Source organism: Chironomus tepperi, unplaced genomic scaffold (genome assembly GCF_022539635.2).
Source record: "Chironomus tepperi strain 1889 unplaced genomic scaffold, CSIRO-AGI_Ctep_v1 contig_89, whole genome shotgun sequence".
NCBI lineage: Eukaryota > Metazoa > Arthropoda > Insecta > Diptera > Chironomidae > Chironomus > Chironomus tepperi.
The window spans coordinates 1,342,161-1,363,505 of NW_027226211.1; the positions used below are offsets into that span (position 1 = coordinate 1,342,161).

The window sequence follows — 21,345 nt, forward strand, 5'->3', positions numbered from 1 at the left end:
AAAAAGGGTCAAGTCGTCAAATAGCATATGTACCTCTAACTCAGAGAATTTTGAATTTTTTCAAAAAATTTCTTCACAGGTCTTCTTAAAATGACTAAATACATTAAAAAACATTAAAAAACTTTTTCCAAATGATATCTTCCAAATTCATCTCAGAAATATTAGTTTTGAGAAAAAAATTCGTCCAAAACTAAAAATGCAATAACTTTTGTTCGTACCAACCGATTTTGAATATTTTTTCAGTTTTGAAAAGTAGAAAGTAAGTACTTTATGAAAAAATAGGTCTATATGAGAAACTTTTGAGAACTAGCATATTTTCCGGACGCTTGAAGCTTTTTTTACTGGTATTTTCATACATTTTCTCAAGTCCTGCCACTAAAACCCAGTATATATAAACCTTGTCCTATGTCAAATTAAAGCTCTTATATAGTACAATTAGGAACCAAAAACCGTTTTTCAATATCTTTTAATTAAATATGAAACTTTTCAAGTCAAACAAGAAGTGAAAAAAACCATTTTTTTACCATTTTTCAACTTCAACCAGCTCCAGAACCGATTAAACAGCACCAAATGAGCTGAAATTTTGCATGCAAGTCTATTGCTATATGTACTATAAGAAAAAAATACCCTCAAGTCTTGATTCTAAAAAGTCCAAAAAACAAAGTGAATGTCCCTTTTTTTTCATTTTGCCCCATAGTGGAAAGTCGATAGATATGCAATTGCGAAGTGATATATATTTAGAACAGAATATGAATAAATATTCATCATTAACACATTTCATTTGCCTTCTTCTTCGCCTTTGCGGGCGAAAAAAATAATTTGTTTAAAAATAAACAGACAAATAATGTTGTTTTACTTTTTATTTTCATCACAGAGTCGGGGATATATGTCTTATTCCTTCATATTTGTACGAAAATGTTATTCCACTCGACCAGGCTTGTTCTTTGAGATTTTGAGTAAGATTTGAGGGAAGTCAAGCATCAATCAAATATGAAAATGTCTGTGTGGATCTTGACAATGAACATTTTCTAAACAAATCTCTGTTGTCTTGTCTTTTGGGAAGGTTTAAGAGTCATTCAATAACCCATAATGTGGGAGATTATTTGTGCATTTGTTTTTTTGGGTTTTAGATCAGATTTGATATTTTTTTTTAGAATTTTCTTCTAAATATTGTCATTCTTTTGAAAATTTCCGAGAGAAAGACTTTATATAGTCACTGTGGCATCACTACGTAGCCGTATTGCTAAAAAAACTGGTAAAATTAAGTGAAAATGCTCTGAAATCACCGTAATGACAGTTTCGCATACAGCTTATGTCATTTGCATGCCGCGGCATCCAGGTTGCCCACCACTGATCAAGGGTTGGGATTCGGTCGACTACCATGAAATGTCAATGTCCCTCAGGTCGTGCTTACACAAACATTAATGGCAATTTACAGAAGCATAGCAGAAATCCGGATGTAGAATTGTAATGTAAAACGTTGGCAATAAATTTTGCAGTATTCGGAAAATTCCATTAAATTTTCATAACTTTCGGACAATTTCCACTAAAAATCCCACAACTTTTCTCACAACAACCCTGTCCATAAGTCGTTATTCATACATGCTCCTATGAATGCTAGCAAAAATATTCTCTATTTTATCATTGAACCAGAATATGTATAAATATGAAAATAAGAGTCATCGATTTTATAATAAGCAGAAGCTACATGATGAGTATGCACGTATACCAAAAGGATCAAATGAGAAGCATTGAAAGAATCATTCATCATCAGTTCAAAAGGACAATTTTACTCATGTTTTCATAATAAAAGTGAATTGGCTGATGAGATATGAATGAAAGTTATTTATGAAGCTGCAATGTTATGAGCTACTTAAAAGGAATTGAAATTGAACAGTTGAGATGATGTATTGGGTCAAGTTCATTATGGCATATTGGATATATAATGACTGAAGGGCCCAGCCTTATGAGCTGGAGGCACTGCGATTTTAAATCTGTTGTACCACACCCTTTAGACCTACAGTTTATAGTGGGATCCGCTTGCAAGCTCTGCAACCAATTATTAGGATCTGCGATTACTAATCTGCTGCATGTATCTCACTCTTTACACCTTCAAGAGCAGCTTTATAGTAGGATTCGAACCATTTACAAGCTCTACTTGAGCTTTCCACACTGTAGGATCATTAGTACGGGTTAAATGCTGATGTATCCTGTATCTTATGGGTATACCTAGCAACTGAGACACATTATGTGCCAAATGCTTCCAAACTGTCACTTAGTAACGCAATCGATTAAGATAAACAATTTGTACTCATCACCAAGCCTATTCCATACTCAATAAACTCCCACCCAGCACCCACAAACCATAATTTTCCTAAAAATGCCTCTCCCGGGTACGACCTTGCCTCAAAAAAGAATTGCATGGTAAATTAATATCGGTCAATTACCTTATCAGAACATCTTGATTTTTATTAATTGGATCATCCATCCATCATTTAAGTTTGTTAATTAAATATTTGAAGTCTTACAACATAATATTAATTGGAGTCATTAACAAGAAATTAATATCGATTTCGGAAGCATCTTAATAGGAAAAAAATTAAAATGTCTGTTGAAATTTGAGACTAATTATTAAATTTAAGCAGCTAGACTGTAGACTATTAATTATAATTGGGTATATTTTGAGTTGTTTAGGGAGATTTAGATGGATTTATTGGTGGTTTAAGTCCGGTATGGTAGCAAAATACAATCTGAATCGGAATCCAACTATTACCGAGCTTATGTCGAGCTAAGACTGAGATTATGTCGAGCTAAGACTGAGCTTATGTAGAGCTTGGATCAAGATTTAGCCGAGCGTGGTTCAAGCTTTGACCGAGCATATGTCGAGCTTAGTCCAAGCTTGGTTCGAGCTTTGATCGAGCCTGAGTCGAGCTCTGACCGAGCTTTGAACGAGCGTACGAAGAGCTTTGACCGTGCGTAGGTCGAGCTTTGACCGAGCTTGAGTCGAGCTTTTAAGCTTGGGTCATAAATCTCCAACCGGCTGTAGTGCTCTTACACAGTGTTCGACCCCTCGGTTCGCTACACAGCCTCAACTGCTTACACAAAACATCAAAAAATGAATGAAATAGCTTCAAAAATTATAGAAATAATAATTATTGTATACAAACAAAAACCGCGTGCAGCACGAAACATTTCTTTTTTGTTTTATTTAGTTTAATCCAAATAAAAAAGTATTTTCCGTACCCTTGAAAACCCATCAACAATTTTTGAGAATGAAAAATATTCTCCTGTAGCTGTTTTGTTTACACTTAACAGCAGTATGAAACATGTGATTTTCTTAAAGTATTTATACGAATAAGATGCATGTCTCTTTGCCAATGAAAACAAACTCAATGTATACATTAATATTTATCCGCTACATCATCAGCACATAAATGATTAGATTTTGTGTGAAAAGAGTGGAATAACATGAAAGAGATGAAAGTTGGGGGTTGTTTGGATGTTGTGTGACGTTGAGGTGGGTAGAGTGAGTTGAAGTGGGTTGGTGGTATGGTCGAATAGCACACAGTCGGTATGCTCGAAGTTGGATTGATTTTTATATGGAATCAAGTCGGCTCAAGTCGAATTCGAGCTCGGATCGAATAAAATCCAGCTACAGGCCGGTGTGACTGTGCCATGATGCCAGATTTAAACCTAACCCATTACCTAGTCAGAGTTACGCAGGCCTGGGGCAAGATTTTTGATTGATTAACCAAGTTCGAAACTCGGCATTGGTCTTTTGACCTTCGACCATGTTTTTGAGCTGCACAATGCGGCAAACAGCATTTTTTGTATTAAAAATGGGTCGAAACTTGTGTCACGGTGCCTTCAGAGCAACTCTGCGTCTTACCGTTAACGGTAACGTTCGGCTGCACAGCGATGTCCTAGCGCACATGACATGCTGTTCAGGATTTGCAATACTAAAGCTACAAACTCCCTTAATCTATCCCAATAAACAAAATTGTGTGTAGGAAAATGAAAATTTGTTTCAATTTTTTTTAATAAAATTATCTTTTTCACTGTCATGGAAATTAGAGATGTGCTCAAAAATGTCTTAATTCATTACGACTGCAAATTCAAGTTACAAGCTTGACTGCATTTGATTTTAATTGGACGACACATTTTGTATTGCTTTATGCCGTTCATTGAATTTAAAATTTATATTTCCTTTAGCAAATCGTAAACATTTTTGAGTGGAAAATCGTAAAGATGTTCAGCATGTTCCATCGTGACTGCGACGAATTTTTACTTCTTTATGTCCATTTTGAGGACTGTCTTTATTGACAATATTTTCTTATTTAATCGATAAAATAATATTTTTGTGTGAAAATATTGAATACCTGACATGGTCATTAATTTCACAATAAATGTGGAACATCTGGCGATTATTTTGGTTCCCATCAATTAATTCCCTTTTCATCTTTTTCTGACTGTCTTTTCAGGTCTTAGGACAGACGATAATGGGCAGAAGAAAGGTAATTTAGTGTTTATTGATGAATATTTATAGTAACTGACGATATTTTCTATTTTCTTTCTCGTTCAATGGGAAATCGTGTAGAGCTTGCAGCATAAACCTACAAATTACACAGAAGAAGAGTTGAAAGGTGAGTGTTAAATTTGTATAAAAATATCTAATAAAGTTTATTTAAAAATTCTCTATTGTTGCAACTTAAAATCTAGTATTTCATAGTGTTTAAGATAATTTGGTAATATTGGGGCATCGATTGGGATTCTATATGCTAATTACTGTCATTTAAAGTCAATTTAGACAGGTTTTAATATGCCTGGTTAGAGACTATCGCTATTTTATGTCCTTAGTCGTCCTTAGAACTAGTAATAATATGTCAAGCAGTCGAAAACATCATTCACTTTGCTGCCAGGACACCGTTCCGTCTTGCTATCCACGTAATAACGTAGTGGTGCTCTAGTAATTGCATTATAGTGCTTGGACCTGTGTGTCTAATTCTGGAGACGTCAAAATGCATCATTCAACATTATCCGAGCACAAAGTGTTTGCTACGGCACCGCTATGTTGCTGTATTAACAGGAAGACACGAAGTTGTCCTGATGATAATTTGGCGGTTGATCTAGGGTCATTTTTATGGCAAGAAATGCGATTTGCTCCATTGTGACACTCGGGTTAGCCTTTTTTATTATCTGCTCTTAGAAATAGACATACTACTAGTCATGTCAAACCTGTAAACTCCTGTAGTTTCTGTACAAAATTAAAGTCCTTCCTTACCATTCAAAGCTATATTACTTAAGGTGAATTATTACAATCTCACTATTCTATTTTAAATCTACTTTAATAATTTCACTCCAAACTGAGTTCTCTTATCTAAGCAAACACAAAATTCCTCTCCTGAATATCAGCAGTAGGTGGTGGGGTTTTTGGCAATGGCGGAGGACTATCACCAGATCTACTAGATATATAAACTCTGTTGAACTCATGATTCATCATTAGCTGATTTCTATGCATTTCAATTTTACTCCATATATCATTGTTATCCTCATAAAGATGATCATCATCATCTTCTGAGGAACTATCTGGGACATTCATAAATTGTACAGTGCTCTTTGGTTGTTGTGATGTGTCCTTTTGGGTTTTTAGGATTGACTTTGGTGTTGCTATTTCTGATTTTATGGATAATACTTCATCTTGGAATATTGTTTGACTTTGAATGTATGAAGGTGGTTCTCTTGGTGCTGGATATTTAGTTGTAGTTGAATTTGACTCTTGTGGTAAGGAAGAACCTTGATTTTCGGTTGGTGGATCTGGATCAGCAGGGAAAACTGGATCATATGCATGAACAGGATCAACTGTGTAGACAGGAGTATCCATAAGGATTTCTGTCGAATCTACAGCATCTTTAGCCATAGAAGAATCTTGTTCATGCTTAGAAATTTCTATAGTAATCATTGAGGATGAATCTTCTTCAAAAGTCAAGGTTTCTGTGCTGATTATAGGCGATAAAGCTTTAGTTTGTTCAGAAGACACTGAGTTTGCATTTAGGGATGTATCTTTATATTCTATTGGTGGAGATAAGATAGTTTCTAAGGCTTGATTGGAATCGACTATGTCGGGTATCAAAGCTTCTTGCTCCTTTGGTGTTGTAGCTTCATTATTGACCGAAGTTTCATGTTCTCTTGGCAGTGTAGCTTCATTATTGATCAAACCTTCAAGCTCCTTTGACAGTCCAGCTTCTTTATTGATCGTAGCTTCATGCTTCTTTGGCAATGTAGCTTCATTTGTAGCCAAACCTTCATTCTGCCTTCTGGATTCATCAATTTTGACAGTTAGGTGTGAAATCCTCTTTCTAGGTTTGACAGGTGGAGGAATGTTTTGAATTTCTTGAACCTCCTTTTTATCCTTTGGAGGTGTAAGGTCACTAGCTTTTGATCGTCGACGTACAGGAGGCTTTGGAGGAGTTGAATTCTGAATAGTTTCATTTTCATTGCCAGTTTTGGTGATTTTTTCGTGTGATTCCTTTGGCTTAACACACAATTCAAAAGTAGGAGCACTAACTGGACTTTCCTTAATTCTAACTGGAACAGTTTCAACAATTTTTGTGTCATGGATCTCATCAACGACTTGATAGTGAGCACTTTCATCCAATTCTGACTCAACACCTTTCTGAATGACCAGAAACGATTCATCAGCTTTTTGCTGATAAGTTCCTGCTTGTGAGTCATTAACCAAGTCAGGCATGCTGGTTGTTGAGTTCAGTCGTTCATAGATGCTCCTTCTTAGCCTCTCATTCTTCTCAGCCAGCATAGAATCTCTTTCCCTTCGATGTACAGACTCATCATCAATATCCAGCACTCGATTCTCATCAATTATAAAATTACTACTGGATACCTTCATTTTATTCTTAAATGGCCAACGAAATATGCTTTCCCGGTCAGCTAATAATAAAAAATAATAATTATCAGTAAACACATTCGATAATAAAGGCATTTGACACACTTTTATGGTACCAATAAAATGTTTACTACTACCCGCGATAAAGCATGTAATTTTGATAAGATTCCATCCTCTTATGTATTGATACTTACAACTTTCTAATTTGACATTGTATGCTGTTGTATTTCTTAATGTCGGTTGAATTTCATTGTCATTTGTTATCAGTTCTTCCGTTGTTGCATGACGGTATCTTCCCTCGGTGCAATTCTCCCTAATTGTCGTTGTGGTTGAGTGTCGTCGAATCGTTATTAAATTCTCACCCGGGGTGTTTTGAAAGGTCATACGGTATCGAAAGCGCTTCCATTTAATCCCAAGAATTAAACTGATGACTAGTGTTAATGCTCCGATTGAGAGGAATATTGTGGAGAGAACTTCTTGGGAATTTTGAGATGCTGAGGATTAGAAAGAAGTTGGAAGTCAGTTTATGTGGTTATATTCTGTTAGATAGAGATGTTAGACGCATTTTTAATTACTGGTGTCAAGGAATGGGGCCTACAATTGAAGATCGACTAAGATGCAGAGGGTAGCCAAGGAATGGTTGCTTGGAATTGAAGAGTGACATAGATGAAGAGTGTAGCCAAGAAATGGGGGACTGGAGTTGAAAAGCGACATACATAGCTGCAGAGGCGTATCGAGCATGTTAGGGGTAGACCCCTTCTCTTTATCAATAATAGAATTCTTCAATTTGTTAGGGAGAAACGGGAAAATTCGGCAATTATGTAACGGAAGTACTTCCATTTTGGTCAACAATTATGATACGAAGTATAAATCGTAATTTTTGGAGGGCAGGAGTCATTTCCCAGTGCGACTATTTAGGGATACATCCTGAGGGTTTGGCTGAAGCTGTGGGTTTGTAGATTGATTATTCTATTTGCTAGAAAATCGTCCATTTATTAAGGAACAAAGGAAGACTGGGAAACAGATTACATCATAAAACAATCCCCATGCAGTTCCCCTCACCCCTCCCCCTTGCACTCATTTTTTAATCCATTAACTCATTTCTAGCTAATCCCAATCAATAAACAATCAGCTTATTATCTTTAAAATTCCAAAATTGTTTCACAGCACTTCTTATCAGCACTTCTTAGGTACATAATCTTTTCATGACACAGACTTGTAATGTGCCAAAAATAATCCAACAACAATGTTCCTGATAAGATTTACAAGACACAATAGATACACAGTACATCTGTACAACAATCTTAATATGATCTTTAATGTCAAGCACTTCCAAATTGGACTTACGATGGTTAAAATTTGCATCAATTTTCACCATCGTTCGACAGTATTTTATTATGTTCTTCTACACGGAATGCACGGCAAAATTAAACTGTCATAATATAAATTCCTAACACTTAAGTATATCGGTCTGACAAAAAAGTGATTGTGCCTTGTTACGATAAGATAGATTCCGTTACTGTGTATTTGTATGAAAATGTATTATTTACATGCTGTAGACAATAATTCGTCAATAAGATGTGTAACCTTGACATGGGGATTTATTGTAATGATCTATGGACATGATGAGCTAATACATGATGACTTAAAGCTGCACAATCATAGTCAGTTCCCTTTAATTGTATCACAAAATATAATTTTCTTAGTATTTGCCATTATCAAGCTACAGTATTTTGTTTGTAAACTTTTTCATCGCCTTCGTACTAAAAATAATATTTATAAATATCGCCTAGCCTTGCTGCAACTCGTAGTAATGAATATTGAAAAAACTTTTAACCATATAGAGGAACATGAGAAGGTACATTAAATTTTTAGATTGGCTTTATATGTTGAAATAATGTTTAAAATGAGTTACTGTGTACAGTAGTTGGGAAAGTTGTTCTAGAGGTATGTCTATACTGGAAATGCGAATCATTAAGTTAAGTACTAAGATAGGGGATTCTCGGTTTGAATAAGGAATTAAAGGGGACTCGAAAAACTCAAGCGGATTGAAGATACTTATTTTCCCCTAAAAGGGGGATTGGGAGTTAGGTCAGTGATGGGCTAGCTGTGTGACGTGTGCAAATTCAGATTCATGTCGAATCTACTCGAAGCTAACTTCAACTTCAATGTACATGAAACAGAACTTCAATCTAAATCTTCGTCATGTTTCACAATTTCTGCAAATCCTAACAAAATTAATTCAAGCCAAAAATGTTCATACTTGACAAAAAATTGAAACTTTTTACACAATTTTGAATGTCAAGTCATCAAAATATGCCTCAAGATGTATTACTTTCCACTATGCCTTTACCCCTATGTCAACATAAAAACTTTATTTTGCAATCTGTAGGTTTAGTGACCGGGCATAGAAAAAACTTTCGTGTTTTTTCTACATTATTGATTTTATAATGTTTTTCTCGTGGCTGAATGTTCTTCTTAGCAAAATGGCAAAATATATTCATGACTGTTTATGGATTATCAAGAACGTGAATTGTAAAATTTTATTGATTTAGATTCGTAGACGAAAACATGCGAATATGGCATAATAAATATGAGTTCTTGGAAATAAAATATAATATAAAATGGTTATTAAGTCAAGACATGGCTAAATGTAGTCAGTATCATAGTAGACTTGACTTGAAGTTAGCTCCGTATTGACTCGACTTTAACTCAACTCAGAGTTGTTCCAGATCCTTCTTCATTAGTGTCGCTCGGAAATCAATAAATATTGTAACTGTTACTTCCAAATCTACATTTCCCTAAACTCTATTCCTCAATGCAATCACTACTTTCCTTATCACAAAAATTAAATCAGCACCGAGGAATAAATTTAATTTTAATTTCAAGGTGAATGTAATTTCTTGAATAAAACGTGCTGCTGCATAATTTACAAAACTTTTAAAGCTGTTTGCAATTGCATTAAACTTTTCATTCATCTTTTGTGCAGCCGGTTATGTAATCAACAATCATAAAAGTTTATTTTCCTTTGTGGAAAGTTTTACAGTTTAATATTGATTAAGGTTCATGGTTACAGAGTTTGCGGCGTAGTTGGACAGAGTTGGCAGGACTTTGTGAGTTTGAAATTCGAAATCTAGGAACGACAATACCACAAATATGCAATAAACAAACAAAATTTGTGGATAGCTTAACATTTAATCCATTTTAATTCAAAAGTCTGAACTTTATTGATCCAAAAAGCTTTAAAATAAGATTACAGAAATGACTTTGTATTACATTACCATTGTATGCTCATTTGCAATGCAAATCGGGTTTTGTCTCAACGTCGTATCACATTAAACTTTAGTTTATAACAAAAAATTGGGGGTATGAAAAATTTAATTTTAAATGAAATGGAAATTAAAGCAAATACAGCAAAATTTTATCCATGCACAGTGTTTACAAATGATTTATGAATGGAAAGGTAATTTGCATGCTTCCCTTTTTTTGGTGAGTGATTGTGAATGATGTGATGATGAATGAATAAACTCATTTGTGTCAAAACTCTACCAATTTGAAGAATTTTGTTCAATTAGGGAAGAACTTGGAGAAGAAAAAAATCAATCTTTCCCACCACTCTCACCATTCCTACCATTTCCACCATTCCTACTATGTACTCCCACCATTCCACCACTCTTACAATTCCCACCACGTTCACCATTCCTACCACTCCTTCTATTTCTACCATTTCCTCCATACCTACCACTCCCACCATTTACACTATTCCTACCAGCCAACATTCCCACCAAATCCACCACTTTCACCATTCCCATCACTCCCAACTTTTTCTCTAATTCATCATTCCCACTTGGACCTACAATAAGACATTGAAAAGTGGTAACGGATGTGGAATGGTGGCGTTACCCAATAAATGAATAGCCCCCTTACAATTTGAACGGTTTTCATCTCATGTATGTATTTATGTAGGTGGCTAATCACGAAAGGATTTTCTTATTATTTTCGCATTACTTTCAAGCTTTACTTTTATAATACTTGATTTATGGCTTTAATAGAGATTTATGGGATTTATAAGTTGAAGTTTGAATAGCGAACATTGTAAGCGATTTTACTTTTCAATTGCAATCCACCCTAAATCCTTCTTATGAGCTTAATTCAATTTTATCATGCTTTGAATATCAACACTTAATCAGGAGAATCATTCAGGACTAGATTTTGGAGAGCATGATTTAATTTTCTATGGCCATTGACATTTGTCATGCTCTATTTTTGAAAGTGACTAATTTTATTAGGTCTAAAAATGACGACGTTAAATAAAGAATGAAATTTTTGTCGTGAAATTCATTGATTGAGGACATTCTGCAATCTAGAAGCTTTCTCATGTCAAGTGATGACTAGGAATCGTCAAGTGTCCATTTAAAAATGAATGAATAAATTTTGTTTTGAGCTTTAAGGAGGTTTGAATGAATTTTAGATCTTTAATTCTGATAAAAAGTTCATTGAATCTTGTCTACAAGGCACTTCAGTCAATCACGTATGCACATTCATATCCACTTCAAGAGGAATACATATTGTCTACAAAATGTCTAAGGAACTCAATAATTCCAGATGGTTTTGAAATTGTGAGCCACAATGTTGTTCATACTATATAAAGGAAAACGCTTAGATCAGTGATGGGAAATCTGTGTGCCGCGACAAAAATTCTTGGGAATGCTATGCTATTTGCCGTACGCCGTGTGTGGTTTCTGTGGTATACCGCGAGAAATAAAAGGTTGTACACCACTGGCTTGTAAAGAGAGTGGGAAGCAGGGACTTACTTACTTCTTGTTGAAGGCACACGAAGGCCCATTGCCGCATTTAGAGTTAGTCGAAAGCTGGATCAGACTTAAGATATCTTCTGCCAGTTTCTAATTCCTTTTGCATCGTTGCTCACATAGTAATCTCATGAGCTCTTTGGTCTACCTAAAAGTAACTTTAGCTTTACGCAATTTCTGAAAGTTCTTATATTAGATCAAAACATTTTTAAAGTAGTTCAGCGATACACCTTATTCTACACAACTAAATCAAGTCTACTTTCTTCTTAGTTTATTCCAAGTTTATTCACGTGTATTGAGAATGTTCAGCATAATAAACAATAATAATTCTCGCAAAAGTTGAAATCACGAGTTCAATTTATCCAAATGACTTCCCGTTTCAACTTTATCGCAGGTAAAACTTCTTAATTTTCATCAAAACAAAAATTATTAATAATTTATTCAGTTCAGAGACTTTCCCAAGCGTACGCATGAAATGTTGATATTGCTCACTTGTGCTTATAACTTGCAATTAAAGATTGTGTTGATTGAGTCAGTAGAAAATTATATTCTATGACTAATGCTGCTATTTATTATATGAAGGCATGCAAACAGCAGTGACAAAAGCTTTAGACTCGTGTAAAGTTGCGAAGGGAAACATTAAAAGGAATTAATTTTTATTTTCTTAGAAGACTTTTGTTGTTCTTTAAGAAAAGTTCTTAATAATGGTCACGTGTAGGAACATGAATATTAATTAGATTAAAGAATGTTTAGATGGCATGAAGAAACGTTGGAATGAAGGATCAGACCCTAGATTGAGCATTATTTGAAATTTATAAGAAATCAAGATATTCACACGTGATACATGCGAATACATTGCGTAGATATAGCCAAAAATCATGGCATAGACCAAAGTGACTCTGTCCCAAACCAGATTCACTGATATCCGGTTTCAGACCAGAGTACAGTTACCCTGGGGCTGGATTATTGACAAAACATAGATTGTTTACTATTTTGGTATTTTGGAAGGCATGCGGTATAGAAACGGCAGAAAATCCAGCCCAAGGGCGACTATACTCTGGTTTGAGACTTGATTTCAATTAATATGGTTTAGAGCAGATTCACGCTGACCTGTAGCTGGATTTCCGACCATTTCTACATCATGTGCCTTCCAATATAGCAAAAAATCAGGAAAATTCGCCGAAACCTAGATTTTGTGATATCATAACTTACTTCCCCAATGATAACTATTCTCAAGATTCATCAACTCACCTTTTTGACTAAATATTTCTTTGTAAACCTTAAAAATGCCTTCAAATATTTTTGCAGATAACCAAAATTCTTCTGATAAAGATTCAAATTTTATGTCCGTACGTCAATTAAAAATTTGCAGATCTTATCACTGTCTTTATCACTTTTATCGTCACATTTGCGTATATTTATTTATAAGTTCTGCAGCTTAAGATAAAGTCTGAACTCATTACTCAGACCCCACATTAAATAATAATTCGTGAATTATCATTAAAAATAAATAGTCAAGGGATTAATTTAGATAACTGCCGCAAAGCGTCCTTCATACATTTATCAATACCTGTGCTCTTGAAAAAGTGCCAAATTTACGTGATCTAAAGAGCAATGAAACTTAATAAACAAATTAAGTAAAAGTTAGAAATTGACGTTTGAAGATTTTGCGGAACTTGGGACGCCCTTGCTGAGTAGGGTTGTTTAGCAAAGTCATAGAACTCAACCCGAGCAGCACATATGGAGACGACTCCGTCTAAAGGAGGTTGTTTAAGGCTCCTCCGTCACGAGGGAGTCTGTTTAAGGCTCCTTTAAAGCTGTTTGATTAGCACTAACTGCAATATGCCATAAAAGTCAAGACAGCTTCCATTTGATCGTTCTTACAAACATCAAACCCGAGCCACACACTACACTGTTCATCACCAAACACAATTGCAGCTACAATGACAAAACCCATCACAATGTAAAACGCAATATGAATGTAATTTGTTGTTTACTTTTCAATGCTCTCTGAGCAGTTAACAAAGTGATGACTCATTGCACTCACTTATCGATTCTTTAATTTGTCGAGCTATAAAATATTTGATTAATTTTTCGTCTCAAACTCATTCAATTGTTCATAAATGAATTTTGAGATTTTATGCCTCAGTTGATGCTGTGACGAATTAAGATTCAATAGACTTGAAATTGTTATTAATGTTTATGATATGGGGTTGTAGTTAAGTGAATTGAATGAAAGTTATTTTGGAGTTTGAAGCTGTTAGATAGGGAGTTAGCTAATGTGGGGTCATAGCAGTTGGTTTTTTGGGGGTCGTACCACCACCTTGGCAGTAAGGGCTTTAGAGAACAAGACCAAGGCTTCTAATTCTCGATCTCGATCTCGGTTACGATATAAAGTCGGCTCCTAACAGGCAAACAGACCGCATGCAGGTACCGTAGTGGTCTTTCTTTAACGTGAAAGCATGCTAGATACCTGCTGGTGAGTGTGCTGCTTACACAATCCCATAAGAACACTTTCCCGTCACTTTGACATTTCTTGGCTGCATTAGGGACGTTGTAGTACCCTAGTAGCCATTGGTGACCTCCTTGTACCACTCTGTCTAAGCCCTCTTTATCCTTGCATCTAATTACTCCAATTCTCAATTCAACAATAACTGATAATATCATTTGACATTGTCATAGACATCAACTATGATAATTTATTATCATAAAGGCAATATCAAGTCTTACTAACGTAAGTCGTCTTATCATGATAAGATAATTAAAATGTGTGCTTTAAAATTGACGTCTACAACATGCATGTCATAGTAAATTAAAGAGAAAATATTTGCACAAAAAATAAAAGGAACAACAAAGTGAAAAGTCAACAACAGGCATAAAATAAACATAAAGTAAGACACACCAAGTACAAGTACAAAAGAATAAGTCATGTATGACTTTACAGGGAGGTAGTTAGGGAGTGGGGGAGCAGGGGTAAACTCAAACATTAATGTGGGAGAGACTTACTTACTTTAACTATGGTTCAATGTGGAGCTTAAGCTTCATCTGACTCTGTCATTAGGTTTTGTCACCTGGTTTCTCTGTCTGCACGTTAAGCAGAAGGGGAAGAGATGGCTTTTGTCTCATCAAACCCTAGCAAATTAAGGAATTCTGTCCAAAAATTGACTTGGACGTCCAAAGAACTCCTGGCAAACGGAAGTTAGCAATAGCTGCATTAGGCTGGCTGCATTAGGCGTCACCTGAGGAAGGTCTTGGATCACAATTGATCTTTACGAACAAAGTATGAAGGTTGGTCTAAAAATTGAGGGAGAAGAAGTGTTAACTTCCCAAGTTCACTACACAGCCCCTGGATGGAATCCACAATGGAAATGGTGACCAGAATCTCGAAAAAATATTCCCTATCAGGCAAAGAAACCACTTTTAGGTACCATAGTGGTATTTATCAGAGATCGAAGTCACTTAGGTCGGCGGCTAAAAATCGGCTTAACTAAGCCGTTTTTCTAGCCGGCTAAAAAAACGGCTTAGCTAAGTCGATTTTTTAGCCGGCTAAATATTTCGGCTTAGCTAAGCCGATTTTTTAGCCGGCTAAACTTTTTCGCTTAGCTAAGCCGATTTTTTAGCCGGCTAAACTTTTTCGCTTAGCTAAGCCGATTTTTTAGCCGGCTAAACTTTTTCGCTTAGCTAAGCCGATTTTTTAGCCGGCTAAAATATTCGGCTTACGTTAGCCGATCATTTTAGTCGGCTAAGACATTTAGCCGGCTTACGTTAGCCGCCGGCTAAGGCGTCACTAAATGAATGAATTAATTTCCAAATTAATTGGAAATTTATTCAAATTAATACAATAATTAATATACTAATATGATTATCTTAATTCTATACTTGCTTGTGAAGTATATAATTTCATAGAAAAATAATACAAAATGAATTTTTTACTCTTTTTTGATATTTTTTGAGATTTTCATATGTTACAATGTAATTTATAAATATTAGAGCAGTCTTACTACTATAATATAATAAGTATTATTTTTTTTTAAATGTTTACATGTAAAAAACTCAAAAAAGAGTAAAAAATTCATTTTGTATTATTTTTCTATGAAATTATATACTTCACAAGCAAGTATAGAATTAAGATAATCATATTAGTATATTAATTATTGTATTAATTTGAATAAATTTCCAATTAATTTGGAAATTAATTCATTCATTTAGTGACGCCTTAGCCGGCGGCTAACGTAAGCCGGCTAAATGTCTTAGCCGACTAAAATGATCGGCTAACGTAAGCCGAATATTTTAGTCGGCTAAAAAATCGGCTTAGCTAAGCGAAAAAGTTTAGCCGGCTAAAAAATCGGCTTAGCTAAGCGAAAAAGTTTAGCCGGCTAAAAAATCGACTTAGCTAAGCCGTTTTTTTAGCCGGCTCAACTTTTTCGCTTAGCTAAGCCGATTTCTAGCCGCCGCCGACTAAAAAGTCAGCGGCTTCGATCTCTGGTATTTATGTACCATGCCCGAATAGCACAAAGCGGCAAAAAAGACGAAATCCATCTTTAGGTAGACTTCACGGCGCCGCTACGTCATTTGCACGTCGCGCCGCACTTTTTTCGACGTAGCGTCAACGTGACGGCAACGCTGTGCTATTCGGGATGAAAGCAAACTCTTTGCCTTGTTGAAAGAATGTCAGCTGAAAGTGAGGACAGAGAATTTATCCAAATTAGGCGACAGAGCCAGTAACAGAGTCAGATGGGTAGTCTTTTATTATACCCTATGCTCCTCAAAACCTCTGAATATACCCAAGTGTAGCTATGACTGTATAAATGATGGAAAATATTTATGATTGAGGGTGGCTATGGATCACACTCGATCTGTATGAAAAGCGCAGTCTGTGAGTCCAAAAATTGAGGAAGGGAGGGGGGTTAACCTCCAAAACCCCCACTCCTCCCTAAATACACCCCATTGCGCCTATGACTGTACAAATGATGGAAAATACTTGATGATAACAATCACATTAATTCATTTAAGTTTGAAATGGTGATAAATTAGTTCAACTTATCGTCTCTGATTGCCAACACAATAAGGCGGGAAAGAAAAAATTTTTAATTTTCATTTCGAATCTCAATTTTCGTAGCAAAAAATAAAAAAAAGCAGTCAATTGACAGTGAGTGAATCGAACTCGAGAGACAAATGGTCATTGAGAATTTTTCTTCCTCTTTTTTTGTTCGTTTCATCTTCAAACGTCTTTTTTCTTCTTTTTTTGATATTAAAATTATTTAGTTTTAATTGCGAATTCAGACAGAGAACATCGAGTGTTCTTTTTGAGAGACTTGGATATACATTCACGCATGCTGAATAAATTTTTGAAGTGTTGAATATTAATAAACAATTTAAAGTGTAGCAAATCGATAAATCATGACCTTAGATAATGTTCAAGTGCCTTAATCAGTCCGCGATAAAGAGTTAAAGAACAGTAAACATTGAAATTTGCTTTTTTTAAAAAACTGAAAAAATCCAAACAAATCAAATTAATTCAATTACATTTTATTCAGCATAAAGCATAACAATTGTCAGTGATTAGTTCGTGTTACATGATAACACACAATTGAACAACCTTGAATAATAAATTATTTGTACGCATTTTTAATTGACTGTGACGCACACTTTCTTAATCAAAAAACACAAATCAAAAAATGACAAGTACGAGGAGAGGATCACTTATGTCGCGGAGGCGAGAAATCATTGTTGAGGGTGAATTTTGTAAGTAGATATTGATGACTTATGACTTATTGGATTTATCGTCGTAAAAATAGGGTGAACAGACTTGAATAGCTCAAGTCAATTACTTGCTTACTTTGCTGGTCGCACAGATCAATTGTGATCTATGGCCTTCGTCAGATGCCACCTGAAATTGATCCTATTGCTGGACTCCACTTGCAAATTTCTAATACCAAATGCTAAGCATAAGTCGGGTAGTCGATCAATAATCCGGTCCTTGGCTGACATGATTTTAAGCCTATGCTGGATTCGGCTTAAATTCGACACCATGCCAGAGCTGCTGTCCTATTGCCGGATTTTAGATTGATTAACTGATTTGTGATTTTAGGAGTGCATGGCGAATTTGATATTTCAATGTAGAAATGGGCTGTCTAACAGATAAAAATACCGCTTTTAGGTACCGTAAGGGTATTTCTGTATTAGGACAGCAGTTTGAGCAGTCATATAGACAACCATTTGTTTTTAGCGGCATTTTTAAAAATCTTAGACTACGCACTAGTGTGTTGCGGCACACAGGTTGCCCAACACTGAGTTAGGGTTTTATTGTATCATAAAGTCTTTCCGTAAATGCGTCATCCCAGTACCTACATTGTGCCACTCGGGATAGAATTTCTAACCAAAAACAAAAAATCCAGTTACAATCTTATTTCGCGTGTTATGCTCAAAATGGAACCATACTAATTCAAAAATTGTAAAATCTCATTCCTGTTTTTCGAGTTTTGATAAAGTGTAAAAATATTAATGCTTCGGAGAAAACGATGCCTTGGGTTTGAGACAAGTTACATTATCACAAACAAATATGCAGGTATATAACATATATCTTGATGAACGCTTGTGTAGAGAAAAACAAAAAAGAAGAGAGTTGAGAAGAAAAAAAAACTTGATTTGAAACCATAAAATTAAATTGTTTTTTGATTTGGCTGAGCATACCGAGCGGTATGGAACTGATTTGAATATTTGTCATCTAAAATAGACTACACAGTGCTACCAGGGCAGCTCCATATTATTTTAGAATCAGCACGATCATGTGGCGGTTATGAAACGACCTCCGTGAAGCTGCTCGGGCAGAATGTTGAGAATGAAACTAAATCGGAATTTAATATTAAATCGAGTTAAGACTAAGTCTCTGTTTTTGGAGTCAAACTGGTGCCAAACCCTAATTTTTAACTTGAGATTTTATGATAAATTATGCAGATGTTAAATTTATATCAAGACTATTCGAATTGCTTTCATTTCGGCTGCCTGGCATAGTCTGAAGCAGGCTTAATCGCTAGCTACCGCTTGTCAGTAATAAAATACAAGTGCAATGCTTTAACTAGCTGTAGTGTCTGGGTTAGATGTCAAAACTGAGAATTTGTACAAGCTTTGTGATACAGCCAGCAACAGAGTCAGATGAAAGGCCTTTTGATGCAACCTAGGTTCCAAGTCGAAGCATGATCCCAGTAAGGAAGTAAGTAAGTGTCTGCGTAGAGTGATTGTTCCATATGTGGACGATTCTGTCAATGAGTCAGTAAGGTTGCCTGTAGCCGAGTGGTTGGATATCATACCTGATATCTGTGTCTCTTTTTATGAGTACATGAGTTCAATTCCCACCGGAGACCGATCTCTCAAACTTATTTCAACCTAGCTTAACTCAAATTGGATTGTATACATCCCTTAAGGACACGGTAATCATCTTGAAAACCATAACTATGCTTTATATGCCAAAATAATCGCATCTCTCATTTTCTAAGAATTCCTTCCCAATTAAATCACTAACCCAAACAAAAAATTCACAAATTTATAGCTATTTCAAGCATCTCACGTGCCTCTGATTTGAGGTTTTATTGAATCATAAAATGAATTTTCAATTCTGTTTACGATTTGATTTCTTTTACGTTCAGCATCTCGTGTTGCTGCACAGTTTTGATTCTTGATATCAACAATGTTGAAATCTGTTGAATCGCTAGAACTTGCCATTTTAAGCGACATCCATCAAGAAAAAAATTTGCTGAATTTCTCTTCGAACGTGACACAAACAAGTTCCTCTGTGTCTGTTTCCATGACAGAATCAAAACAAATAGTTTTTTTTATGATCAAATAGAAGCTCAATTTAATCGCATGAATAATTCTCTTTCATTCCTTACTTGTGGATGAATATTTAGGAATATAAATAATCTTGTGAATAATTAAGGCAAAAAATTACAAAAGTTTTACATAAATCGTACCTGTTTATGAGCATTTTAAGTATAATTATAAGATTATCATTGAGTAAGCAGATCTGCGTGAAAATTTGTGTTACAGTTGAGTAATCAGTTTGATATACAACGTGACATAGGACAAACAATAGTTTTGAGAGAAAATATGGAAATAACGAAACATCTTGTCGTATCGAGGTCACTAGCCCGTCACGTGGCTGTGTTTATCAGAACCGGAATTCTTAAAAAAAAAACTATACAGGCTGGCTGCATTTTTGTTGGTGGATACAGAGTTGGGTATTAGTTTGAGGTTCGGTCAAGTAACGCATGCCTGCATTTCTTGCGTTTTAGATGCGCAGACTTACTGTTATCGGTTGTGCTTTGTAGTCCAATGCTGCAGTTCTGTAGTTCATGATCCCTAGTATCTGTTAACAGTACAGTATAGTTGCTGGATTCTGCTATATCGTCTTGTTTGGATCAAGACGAGAAGATGCCATGATGACATCTTACCTGCTGTTTTCTAGTAGGCTGTTTTTGCTTGACACTCCTCTTGACTGTAAGCAATACGACGACCCAGTGGTCACCTACCGATTTCTTATGGACGGCAATAACATGCAATAACGGGCAATACCCTTAGATGACAATAGGCATGCTCATTTTAGTGGCCTTTAGTGAATAAACTCATAACTTGCTCATTGTCTGTTAGGGTATCTTTGATTCAGCAACTGATTTTGCCTCCATCTAGTCAAACCCTAACCCATTCATTGTCTTTCCACACGCTCCTAGATATCTCACTCCTCTGTATTAACAAGACTACATTCCAAGGCTACATTTAATACCTCCCAACTCTGTGTAAATATTTTTTCGTCGAGTATATCTTGAAAAACAAATCGAGTTGATTGTACAATTAATTATGGAACGTATAATTTCCATGTGATTTAGTGCGTGCCGTTTTTCAGTCGTTGTTTTTTCCTCTCAGGAATTTATTTGCTAATTTATAAAGTACATAAGTTATGATCAGACTGTGCCTGTATATGAGCACGTATTTTAATTCTAGTGTTTACTGGTCTGTGCTAGTTTGTCTGCTTGCTTCCTCGGATGTTGCGTGGAAGTGGCCCTATCACTGGCTTCCATTTGTCAATTTTTAATACCAAATCCAATGATGTCGCTGTCAACAGCTTCTTCGGACTTCCTCGTGATCTTTTGCCATCTACAAAGTTAGGTTTGATAAACGTTCTTAGGAGGAGCTTCAACGTGCCTTCATGCTAGTGTGTCGCAGAACATAGTTTGAAAAGAACTGATACATATAGATAGTGGATTTAAATAAAGTTTAGCATGTCCATCACCAAAAAGTGATGCCGCAAAAAATAAGAGGTTGTCCACCACTTAACGAGACATGGCGTATAATCCTAGACAGGGGCTTATCCAGACAATTTTGGGACGGCAATGGTTGTTTTGATACTTTTTAGAATACTCAGCATTGCGGTGCCGAGGGCTTTATGCTTTTTGTAACCAAATTTTCCTCAAAACTGTGCAAAGAGTGAAGGTGTTTGGGGACACCCTCGAAAAAGACTCTGAACTATGCTGTAAATTGTAAGCGTTCATGCTTCATTCTTCATTCTTCTTGCTCTAAATAAAAATTAATTTAATCCATCTGACAGATGCACAAGACATCAACATAAAAAAGAGCATC

At 35.5% G+C, this 21,345-nt stretch overlaps 2 protein-coding genes across 5 annotated transcripts in view; one reads left to right on the top strand and one right to left on the bottom strand.

Annotated features, from left to right (window-relative positions):
• Positions 1-21,345, top strand: part of Eip63F-1 (Ecdysone-induced protein 63F 1) — a 67,296-nt gene that overhangs the window by 18,182 nt on the left and 27,769 nt on the right. For 3 of the 4 annotated variants that reach the window (XM_070635373.1, XM_070635375.1, XM_070635372.1), the window contains 2 exons: positions 4,482-4,514; positions 4,598-4,643. In XM_070635373.1, the coding sequence (XP_070491474.1) occupies positions 4,482-4,514; positions 4,598-4,643 (79 nt within the window). Of the gene's footprint in view, positions 1-4,481; positions 4,515-4,597; positions 4,644-16,871; positions 17,458-21,345 lie in introns of those variants that run through there. The other variant, XM_070635374.1, reaches the window with a different exon arrangement.
• Positions 4,651-8,633, bottom strand: LOC139086780 (neurofilament heavy polypeptide-like). Its single transcript, XM_070635371.1, has 3 exons — positions 8,249-8,633; positions 7,096-7,395; positions 4,651-6,945 (listed from the first exon to the last, which is right to left on the bottom strand). The coding sequence occupies exons 1-3, from the start codon at positions 8,277-8,279 to the stop codon at positions 5,378-5,380; spliced, it is 1,899 nt and encodes a 632-aa protein (XP_070491472.1). The 5' UTR covers positions 8,280-8,633; the 3' UTR covers positions 4,651-5,377.

What these genes read in the sequence shown, in the direction of transcription:
- LOC139086780 (XM_070635371.1), bottom strand. Translation starts at nt 8,279, where the DNA reads ATGGTGAAAATTGATGCAAATTTTAACCATC. An exon ending in TGATGCAAATTTTAACCATC is followed by an intron (nt 7,396 to 8,248) that starts GTAAGTCCAATT and finishes TCTAATCCTCAG; the next exon opens with CATCTCAAAATTCCCAAGAA. An exon ending in CAATGTCAAATTAGAAAGTT is followed by an intron (nt 6,946 to 7,095) that starts GTAAGTATCAAT and finishes TTTTATTATTAG; the next exon opens with CTGACCGGGAAAGCATATTT.